At 38.9% G+C, this 11,562-nt stretch overlaps 1 protein-coding gene across 1 annotated transcript; it reads right to left on the reverse strand.

Moving 5' to 3' along the window:
- Positions 1-1,280: 1,280 nt before the first annotated feature.
- On the reverse strand, positions 1,281-4,629 carry LOC133743521 (uncharacterized). The gene is made up of 3 exons (XM_062171492.1): positions 3,303-4,629; positions 1,653-2,195; positions 1,281-1,531 (listed from the first exon to the last, which is right to left on the reverse strand). Exons 1-3 carry the CDS (start codon positions 4,230-4,232, stop codon positions 1,427-1,429), a joined length of 1,578 nt encoding a protein of 525 aa, XP_062027476.1. The 5' UTR covers positions 4,233-4,629; the 3' UTR covers positions 1,281-1,426.
- Positions 4,630-11,562: the final 6,933 nt, after the last annotated feature.

Below are 11,562 nucleotides of genomic sequence, written 5' to 3' on the forward strand. Positions count from 1 at the left end.
CCTAGGTGATCATATCACCGGTTACGGTTACTGTTATGGTTACTATTACATTTACACTGCTTTTGTGACATGTGCAGTGCAGCGATGTCGTTCGACATCAAATCACATCTTGGTTACCTTTCATTCTAGATGCGTCTGTGCATCTTATTATCCTTTATTGTTTCTTCTTTATTATAGATGCGTTTGTGCATCTCGTTTTGCTTTCTTGCTTTATTCCGATGTTTTTGCATCGTTCCATGTAACCCTTTGTTATCACTTAATATAGTCTGTCGTCTTTCCTTAAATAAAAAAAATGTATATTTAGTTAAGATTTATAGAGTGATTAAATCATTGAAATGACTAAATTTTTTATTTTAAAGATAATAATTTGTTTGCAAATTATATGAGTGAGGTTATTTGAGGAAGTTTAGTGAGGTTTAATAAGTAAATTTAGTATTTGAAAATTTGATAAGAGGTGTAAAAAGCATAGAGGTCAAGTGAGTAAATTTGGAGGTTCCAATAGAAAAACTCAAAATATATATATTTGTGACGTACACGTGAATAATCTGCTCTGATATTATATGTCATTTGGCACCATAGAAGACTGTCATTTGGCGCCAAAGAAGACTTCTACAATTTAATAAATGTGGAGTGGTTTAATGCGTTGCGTATAGTAGAAGATCCGGAGCAACTTACATGCTTGATAAAATGCCTCGAAGAGCGACAACTTGTTCTAAGGGACACGTAAAACTTAAACTTGTCCTGCAATGGAAAGTAGTATTTGAGGTAGAAATGCTCAACTTTCTGAATAGGACTCGCAACCATGATCAAAACTTCTATTGGAGTAGAGTTCCATGTATGGAAGGAGTGGCTTTTTGCCTCTAGTTACAAAATAAGGAAATGGTCATAGATTAATAGAGCGACAACTTGTTCTAAGGGACACGTAATACTTAAACTTGTCCTGCAATGGAAAGTAGTATTTGAGGTAGAAATGCTCGACTTTCTGAATAGGACTCGCAACCATGATCGTCAAAACTCCAATAAGAGAAGAGTTCCATGTGTGGAAGGGGTGGCTTTTTGCCTCTAGTTACAAAATAAGCAAATGGCCATAGATCGATAGATTACCATCGTCATAGTCATTTACCAAAAGCAGAGATATCTTGTCGAGGGAAATCTTATAAATGAATAATTTAACTCAAACAACTATGGAATGTCTACTAGCCTACAACTTTTGTACATGAACATACTTTCTTGTTTTTTTTTTTTTTTTTTTTTTTTCTAATGATTTGTTTCACAATGGGTTTCCAAGGACCAAAATTTTGAATATAGAGAAAAAATAAATTAAGAGATAGCCTATGAATCAATTAAGGTAATGGAACGAAGAAGGAAGAGGGAATATGAAAAGAAAGAAGCCTGCTTCCATTCCTAAATTGATTAATTGTTGTTGCTATATTTCACTGATCTCACCCTCTTTACATAAACCAACATCTATCACCATGGTTCCTTTCTTCTGCTTCGGGTTTCTGACCCTGCAGCAATTTCTCCTTGGCGACTGGCAATGCACAAGAAAAAAACAAAGCAAAACACAAACGCGTTAATCATTTTTGTTTGGAACTTTTAGTAAGCAGTAGATAGTGATGTTAACAAGTTCATAGCTCTTGAAAAGAACTTACTCTATTCCACAGCTGAGGGTCAGGCTTCTTATAGACCTCAACTTTCTCAAATCTAGCAGGATCAGCCATCTTCCACTTGCACAAGGGATGAGGGACGCGATGCTGGACATACTCGCTGAATGTCGTATTCATTGTAGAATTGAATTTTGCCTTTGACAGGTAAAACACAAAAGGTTTCTGGCAAGGGTTTCGGCTAACTGGACGCGTGTTGAATGCATATGCAGTGAAATCTGCTCTTCTGTACCAATTCAAAAACGTTCGGGAAGGCATTTCCATCTCCCGGGGTGAAAAAACTCCTCGAAAAATTTGGACAGCAAAGCCCCATGAAACGGAAATGGTCCAGCTCTTTGACTTGTCATAACAGATAGATTGTTGCATGATTCCTGCTGAGTCCAGCTTCACTGGGACCATAAGCTGCTGAAGGGCTTTAACTCGGGTAACGTTGGGAAAGATGGGCTCAACCACATCAAGGTGATGCAATGTAACCAAGGGTGCCACCGGGTGTGCTGCAAGGAGTCCGAATAGGTTCCCATACACGTCATACTGTACCGCCATTGATAAAAAAAAAAAAAATAATAAAAAAAGAAGCATGATCAAGAATCAGTTACAATGACTAACTTGGCACAACTGTAAAACTTACACATACAAAATTCACTAGGAAAGGAATACAAAAGATCCACACTCAACCTGTAAACATAAATAGGCCGGAAATTGGACAATCACTCCAAATTCTACTACCACGGCCCAAAGAACCACCCACTAAATCTTAATGCGGATTACAAATGTTTCAAAACTTATTTTATGGGGACTTTACAAACTGGATAGCTTGACAATTTACTGACCAAGGGTTCAACAAAATGAGGGTCCCTTTAGCTGTCTTCAGTTGCAAAGCCAAATGCATAACAATTCGGAACAAGATGCTCAAAACAAAACAGAAACATGCACAAATTAACCAGCTTCCCATATTAAAATCTGCATTCTATTAATAAGGTTAACTAAAATTAACAACAGCTGAGCTACTCCAAAACTCGGAGCAAATTTACCATTGCCTGCCCCACTACCATGCCAAAATTTCTTCAATCAATGTCAAAAAAAAAATCCGCAAATTAATATTCAATCTAAGAAACGAACCACTCAAAATTTATACTCCTAATCATTACTGGGTTTGGTAAAATTGTAGTTTTTCAATCAATGGCAACAATGTTCAGGTAACGGAGCGTGACGTCCACGAACACATAAATGCTCGTGGGCATAATGGTCCTGTTCCTGCGTTGTGGTGAGCTGTAGGACACAAACCTGGTCTAACCCATGTTACACTTGTGGACCCCATCGCGTCAACATTGAGCTAATCAGCCGCTCAATGTTCCTAGATCAATATCACTCACTCTTAGATCCCCTTCAACCTCCACCGGACCGACCAATATTACACACTACTCAACAAACTAAAATTTCCCGAACCCGGAAGCCGGAACGCATTAACCACTTCAATTAAATTCACCGACTTCATAATGAAACCTAATCAATTTTTGCAGTTTCAGAACTATATATGACTAGTCTAATCGAAAAATTGGAACCCAGAACACTAAAAAATGACCCAAATCGGAGTACCACCAACAAAGTATGGAAATTGAGGGAGTCAGATTGACGGACCTGGTGAAAGCCGAGCTCTTTAGTGAGTGGAACACCGAGTTCGGCCATGCACGCCTGCATTCGGTCGTCAGAGCCGTACAGACCGGGATAACGTTGTATGCACCTGTCTTGCATTTTGCTTAGGGCCTCGGCCAGAGGGTAGCTTATGGCGAAGCCGCCGCCGCCGTACGCCATGCCGTACGAGAAGAAGATGTTCTGCAAGTGGGATTCCGACAGGGAGCCAATGTAGTAGTACTGGGTGTGGTCGTATTTCCGGAGGACGCGGACGAGGTTGTCGGTCATGAAGACGGTGTCGTCGTCGCCCATGACGAACCAGCGGACGTCCTTGAGGCCCAAACGCAGCGTTTCGGAGACGATCCGCGAGATCCGGATGGCGGAGCGGTGGCCCTGCTTGTTGGTGTACCCGAACCCGGAGGTGTCGCCGGAGATCTTGAGCGGCGGGAGCCCCTCGCCGCTGCGATTGGCCACCCCCCGGTCCAGCCACACTACGCCGCGCATGGAGTCCGGCTTGTACCAGAGCTTGATGTAGCTCTTCCTCTGGGCCCACAGCTTGGCCGACGCGGCAATGCCGAACGCTATGTGCTTGACGTCGGTTTTCTCCGGCTCCGGCTCCGGTTCCAGCCGGAGAATCTGGGCTTCCGTGACGTTGTTGTTGGTGGCGTCGGCGAGTAATGAGGTGGTGGTGGTGATGTGGCGGGGGGTGGAGAAGGGGTCGTCGACGTCGTCGCAGGCGGCGCGTGAGGTGGAGACGAGCTTGAGGGTGTAGACGATGTAAGTGACGGAGACGAAGAGGATGAGCCAGACGAGGAGTTTAGGGGTGGCTGCTCGAGGAGATTGAGAGCCAGGACCAGGTAAAGGGTTCCCTGTGGAGCTCCGCATCTGATCCCAAATCACTTTCTCTCCCGAATCTTTGTTCAGGCTGCCTTTCATTTTCAGAACCCCTGATCGAGCTCCAACCCGGGTCCTGTTCCTCGATCACACTACTCTAGCTGTCGTTGAGATTGAACACAAAAAAAACAAACCTTAAATAAAGGAAAAAATCACAGCTTGCGTATCATGTTGGGAGAATCTTTGTCGCCTTTAATTTGCGACCCTATTGCTAGAGATGAACAGGCCCAGATCTCTGTGAGAATGTGAACGAAAAAAATGGGGTGCCTTTGTAATAATGAGGAAATTGGGGGGTTAATTTAACAGCTGGGAATGGGAAAGGAGGAGGAGGAGAGGAGGAAGAAGAAGAAGACGATGAGGAGGAGATGTAAAGGTGAGAGCTTGCATTGCTGCCAGGTTGCACAAGACCTCTACCCGAAATCAGAGACACTCAGATCATTATTTTTATTATTTTATTTACCGGTTATAGTGATGACTGTGATGTGGGTTTAGTTTGGGGTGTGATTGCTCGGATATGTGAATTGTGTGAGTGAGAAGGTGGAGTGTTTTGGACCGTTGATCTTGTTACACGGTTTCCGAGGGGGTGGTGTGGAGCGGCCACAGAAAGAAGAGCATGGTTGCATGTGTTACTGTCCTTACCTGATTGCAAGAGGTCTTTGTTTGATGGAATATAAAAGGGAGCTAGTAATTATCGTAATTAGACAGTTTTTGTGTTTAACTTTACTTATTGGTGCCGTATTTACCTTCTAATCATTTTTCTTTTTGTACTTAGTATTTGACCTTTAATTTTGTATTTTTGACCTTTTGTAGCAAAGAGAAGCAAAAGCTTCCATAATGTATTCAACAAATTTGGAGTGTTAGTTGCTTGTAACAGACACCGTTTATGTGATTGTGATGCTATATGATGGTAATTAAATTAAGCATAAACAAATCCATTCCTTTGCGTCTAGTAATCTAATAATGGCCATTTATATCTATTGATATGACACAAATGTAAAAATAAAATTGGTATGTGATCAGGTCAAACAAAACTCGTATGACAAAATGATGTTTTTCTGTAATGCTTCGATTACTTCTTCTTTCTTTGTTGGGAAATTTTACAATATGTTGACATACGACATACATATGATTATCATATTTAGGACTTAATTATTCAAATGAGAACTTATTTTACTCTATCGATGATTTATTTACTTTAATTAATATTTTTTTCTAATTATGACTTAGGACATGAGTCCTCAAAATAATAATACATGTCTTCAAATTGTTAAATATTAAATGTAATAAGACATGTATGAGAAATGTTAACATATCATAGTTTTATCCTTCTTTGTCATCATTAAAAAAAATTAGAAGATTCAGTGTGTTACGACTTACGTTAACATTGACACAAACCATTGACAAATCTCATTTTTCATATTTTTCATAATGGTTGTTATTTGCATTGTCAATAATATTGACACGAATCGCTCCATTTGCACTATCATATTAGGTTAATGAGCATTGAGGTTATAATCCCTCTTAGGAGGATATTAATTAATTTTTATAATTTGTCTTGTAATATGAGATTAGGTTTTCTTGGTGAATGATGACAACTACGAAAAACCTACCCTTTGAATCTTTGATCATGAGCTCAAACGATCATGCTGGCTTGTTTCATCAATTATCCAGTACCACATAATTGCTAAATAGAATTAGAATTTTAAATAGCCTCAATACTAGTATAAAACTAAATGTCATCGTTTGCCGAAAAACCTGCATGGGTTAGGTTCTTTGATTAAGACTTTATTGTGTATAATTGACTGAGCTAGCTAGTGAGCTACTAGCCAATTAAGAACCTAAATTGATTAAGGATTAAGCAGTTGCACCGCTTGCATATAATAATGGCTGTCTATTTTTGCCTTAAAATAGAATATATTTTGAGCTTGACGTTTGAACCCAAAAGTGCTCGATCACATTAACTTGAACTTCCCTCAAATCCCCTCTAAGATGTGCATCGATCTCATAGTTCTAAACAATTTAATCTGCATTCCAATCTCTGAATTTTATTCATTTCCCTAGCCTGCAACAGCTGCATATATACATTCTACTTTTTACCCAAGTCAGTTAAATAGGATTTTCAAAGTATAGCTAGCAGTAGTATTTCATTTTGGTCATGAAGAACATGCATATATACGCGTTGGGGTGATTTTTGATCACATATGTACAAGGACCACAAACCGGTACAACAGAATCGAAAACAAAAGAATGAGCTAGAATAATTCGATTCAACAGATTGGATCTGGGATGTATATGTATAGTGTCATAGTGATTCTGTGAATAATATTAACTTGCAGAGGATCACTTTTGGCAGTTTACACTGCCAGATTTAAACAAATAGAAACAGCTAGCTGGTAATGTGATCTATCACAAGAGAAAGTTTTCCCATTCCTTAGCCGGAAAGATGCGTGACCATGAAACAGGGATTAAGTGGAACAGAATTGACTGGGCGATAGTTGCATGGGACAAAGAAGCGAACAAAACCAGAACAGAACATAAGCCAATACAGTAGGTACCCAGAAAAACGTACACTAAGACGAAATGCAATGATTATGATTGGCCCCAGATTTTGAAAACAGTGAAGACCCGTGGAAGCTTTTCGTTTTTGCCCTAAATTAAACCAGTTTAAACTTTCGATCTCATTGAATGTGGAGCAAGCATTCTTGGTGGCTGAGTGGGAAAGTAGTTGATGTTAAATGGAGGAAATATCTGGCTCATCTGGATATATAATCAGCATCATCAACAACAACCATAAATATAGCCAGATTTTCTTCTCAAAAAAAAAAAAAATAATAATACTTGATAGATTTTTTTTGTGTTTTTTTTTTGGATAGAACACTTGGTAGATTTGGTTACTGATTCATGTCAAGGAAAGCTGGGATTAAAAACAGTGACGGATTGATTATTCACATCATTTATAACTTCAACTATTGATTTTAAGGGTAGATAATTAAGAGACAGGTGGTGTCTAAAGTTATCATCTACTTTTGCTAGAGTGGACATGTCTTGGTGACATAATGTAAGAATGGTTTAGTATACTTGGATGTTACAAGCATACAAGCATAATCATTAATACCATCTTAATTAGATTACTTATATTACAATTCATTCTTAGATATTTTAGAGTTATAAGTGAATGGATAATAGTTTCGTATTTTGGAGATTGGATAATAGTTTCGTATTTTGGAGATTGGATAATAGTTTCATATTTTGGATTTGTATAGTAACTCCAATATCAATGTGTCTTTTTATGGTTAGAGGACAAATTTTCTACCTTATTCATATTGACATATTATGTTACCAAACTATCAATTTATAGTTTAAAATTAATTTTTTTTTTTATATATATTACATGTAATGTCATTTGAAATGTGAGTGCGGTTAAGTGCGCATGGCGTACGTGGGCATAACGATTTAGGGTTTCCGTCAATGAGACTATGGTTGGACTTGACATTGAGGTCTTAAGTAGATGATTGGTGGTGTTTGGCCCAATTGTTACTTTTCAATTTAGACATACTAAATATAATAGGTAGTTAATTCTCATCATTTTAACTACGAAAGAATAATTTGTTGAATCATTTAACAAGAGAATGCTTATAACTATATAAGGTTCAAACATAGATTTCAAAGGCAAATAATTAGCAGCATTAAACATGGTAATCATTTTGTTCACATATTCTTAGCCTCTTAGGGAAAAGAAAACCAAGATGCATTATCAAAGTGCACATTTGCCCATGGTTAATGGTTCTCATACCTATGAAGAAGTACCAATAATAGTGATCCCAAAGTTGAAAATTGAACAGGACTAGTACATGTGCAACACCCCCCTCTTGTTTTCTTTTGGTAGGTTTGGAAGAATGAAGGGTGAGAGATTTCAAAAGAAAGTGGGGGCAGTTGGTAACCTCTCCAGTCTCCACCGGCATACACCTATTAATGAATGTCCTCTAGCTACCCACTTAAGGAGACAGGGGCAGTAAAGAAGGATTAATATTGACTTTGCATTTCTCACCGCTCATCCTATTATCACCAGCATATATTGCCACATGTTTTGACATAATTTTGTTGTTCAACTGTGCATATATTCTCCTGGAGTATTGTTTTTTTAAAGCCTCTAGTTCCTCCTTTGGCCTGGGGTAAAATTATTTGGACAAAATATATTCCTCCTCGTATTTCTTTTTTGGTTTGGAAAGTACTAAGAGGGCGTGTCATATCAGAAGAGTTCTTGCAGAAAAGAGGAGTATCGCTAGCTTCATTATGTGTGCTCTGTCGCTGCCATGGGGAATCAGTGGAACATATTTTTCTTCATTGCAACTTTGCAGCTGCTATATGGTCCATTATGTTGGGGAAGTTTGAGCTTTATGGTGTTCCAATCTCTATTCTTGCTCTTTTGAATATGGGGTTGTCAGCGGGACGCAGTCCTCAATTTCGGGATCTTTGGATTGCTTGTTTTTCATCGACTCTTTGGTTCATTTGGCATTGCAGAAACCGGGCTCGATATGAGGGTATTGAAGTTAGTGTGTCACAAGCTTGCCGGTTAATTTGTAGTAATGTTGCCGCCTTAAGTCGGTTGTCTTCGGGTAGCATGTTCAATAATGTGCAGGAGCTTTGTGTCATTAAAAGAATGGGTGCTATATGCAAACCTCGTCGGGCGCCTCGAATTATTGAAGTAAACTGGTTAACCCCCCCTTTTGGTTGGATCAAAGTTAATATTGATGGTGCATGGAAAGTGGACTCCAACCAGGCTGGCTATGGTGGTGTTTATAGAGACTATAAAGGCTTGGTTATAGGTGCTTTCTCTTCTACTCTTGATATCCCTAGTTCTGTGGCTGCAGAGGTCATGGCGGTCATTAAGGCTATTGAACTAGCTTGGGTTAGAGATTGGAAGTATGTATGGTTAGAGGTGGATTCTTCCCTTATACTTATTTTTCTCCGTTTTCCTCATCTAGTGCCTTGGAGGCTTCGTGTGCAGTGGAGCAATTGCTTGCATCGTATCTCTCAAATTTATTTCAAATCTAGCCATATCTTTCGTGAAGGCAATCAAGTTGCTGATGCCCTTGCCAACTATGGTGCTTCATCAGATGACTTTACTTGGTGGGATTCACCTCCAGATTTTATGATGAGTCATTGTAATAGGGACCATTTAGGTCTTCTTAATTTTCGATTTCGTTAATTTGTATTCTTTTGATAGGAGGTTAGCGACGCTTCTTATGCCTGTCCTACCTCATTTCTCTTTATAACCTTCTTTTCTTTAATAAATTTCATTCGCTAAAATATATATATATACAGTCCGGCTACACTAAGGACGTCCTTAGTTTTTCTTAGGTACGGATTTCCGGTTTTCACCCACTTTCCGATCAAATTTTCACATCTTAACCGTTCAGTTTTTAGGTCCTAATGTATAGATCACCTCTGCAAAATTTCAGCCAAATTGGTGATCATTAAGGCATCCAAAACTGCAAATTACAACAATGTAAACGAACGGTTCCGGTTCGACAGATTCGGTTCGTTCGTGTAAATTGCAGTTTTGGACGCCTTAACGATCACCAAATTGGCTGAAATTTTGCAGAGGTGATCCATACATTAGGATCTAAAAACTGAACGGTTAAGATGTGAAAATGTGATCGGAAAGTGGGTGAAAACAGTAAATCCGTTCCATAAGAAAAACTAAGGACATCCTTACCTGAGAAAAATCCTATATATATATATATATATATATATATATATATATATATATATTCTCCTGGATTCTTCAATCTTCGATCATGGCATAAACCTCAAATTTGAGTTGTAGCTAGATTTTGATCTGAAATACACTGTTGCCAGAAAGACATGTGAACAAATTTTTGTGAATGTGAGAATCATGTTAATTAATAACCCAATCATATATCTCCGCATTAGTTACTAATTATCATCTCTCGATAAATACCTGTTGTTTAGTGATGCATTTAAAAGATAATGCATCAATGACGTTTATTTTTTGTTTCACTTACTTTATAGATCACATATCAAAACAACATTTTGTTCAATGGGTCTGCAGGCCCGGCCCTAGCCCAGGGCAGGCAGGGCGATAGCCCAGGGCCCAAGTTTTGAAGGGTGACGGCCTAGGGCCCAAATTGAAGCAGTAGATGGGTAAAAAAAAAAAATGTATTTCTGTTAGGAATATGAGAAAAGGAACAGCAAGTGTGCGATATTTGGGCCCCAAAGTATGCATTGATGGGCAATTGTTTACAATATATAGAAGAAATCATTTTAGATGAGATTTGATTGATATAAAGTGATGTAATGTTTATTTTTCGGGGTATTGGTTTTTTGTCCCCCCCCCCGTTGTATCATATTTTTTTTATCAATATAAAATATTTTTGATTTTTTTTTTTATATAAAGGGCCTAATTTTATTTTTCGCCCCGGGTCTTGAATTTCCCAGGGCCGGGCCTGTGGGTCTGCATCCATTTTTTTTCCCATGAAGTAGAAATTGCATGATAATATGAAGCAATTGAAATAGAACATTAGATATAAGTACGACGGAATCATCGGACACATTTAAAATTCAAAACTCACTCTTTTTGGGCCCTAGGTTGTTCTCGTTATATCTCCCAAGCCCAGCCCGGAGCTGGGTAGTAACGAACTAACGACCTTTTCAACTGAATTTTGCCGCGAAAGCATTTGGAATTCATTCAGGTTCCGCAAAACCATGAACGAAGAGACCCTTATTTCCTGGTTGGCCCGATTCCGGCGACCCGAACCCGTTTTTAAACTATCTGATCGGTTTGGGCTCGGAGTTGACTGGGTTTGGCTTGTCTGCTGTGCTTGATGAGAAGCAGGGGAAACTGGTTCATGGGTCGGTGTAAAGGTTGGGTCTTTGTGTGGGTGTTCAGTTCATTTGAGTAATTCAGTTATGGATATGTAGTCTAGGTGTGGGAATAAGTGGGTTGCAGATAAAGTGTTCGATGAAATTACTGACCCGCATATTTTTTCTTGGATTGGGAGGATAGGAGCTGCTTATGATGATGTGGTATTTACTAGTGGTTTCTGTTGAAAATGTGTTGTTAACTTGTTATGATGATATGCTTTGCGGAGATCCTGTTTCTTGGAATTCTTTGATATATTGCTGAATTGTTCTGAGAATGGACCTGTTACTCGGGCTTGGTATGCAGTTGGTCAGCATGAGTATACATTTGCCGATGACAAGCCGCTTCGTGAGAGTGAAGAAATCCATGCTGAGGTGACGAGGTTGTATCAGCTAAATGTCAGTGACACCAAAATTGCAAGATGATACTGAGAGAAGTTGCAGCTTGGTTTCGACATACAGAACCACTTTTTGCAATACTTGTCAT

Source organism: Rosa rugosa, chromosome 4, assembly GCF_958449725.1.
Source record: "Rosa rugosa chromosome 4, drRosRugo1.1, whole genome shotgun sequence".
NCBI lineage: Eukaryota > Viridiplantae > Streptophyta > Magnoliopsida > Rosales > Rosaceae > Rosa > Rosa rugosa.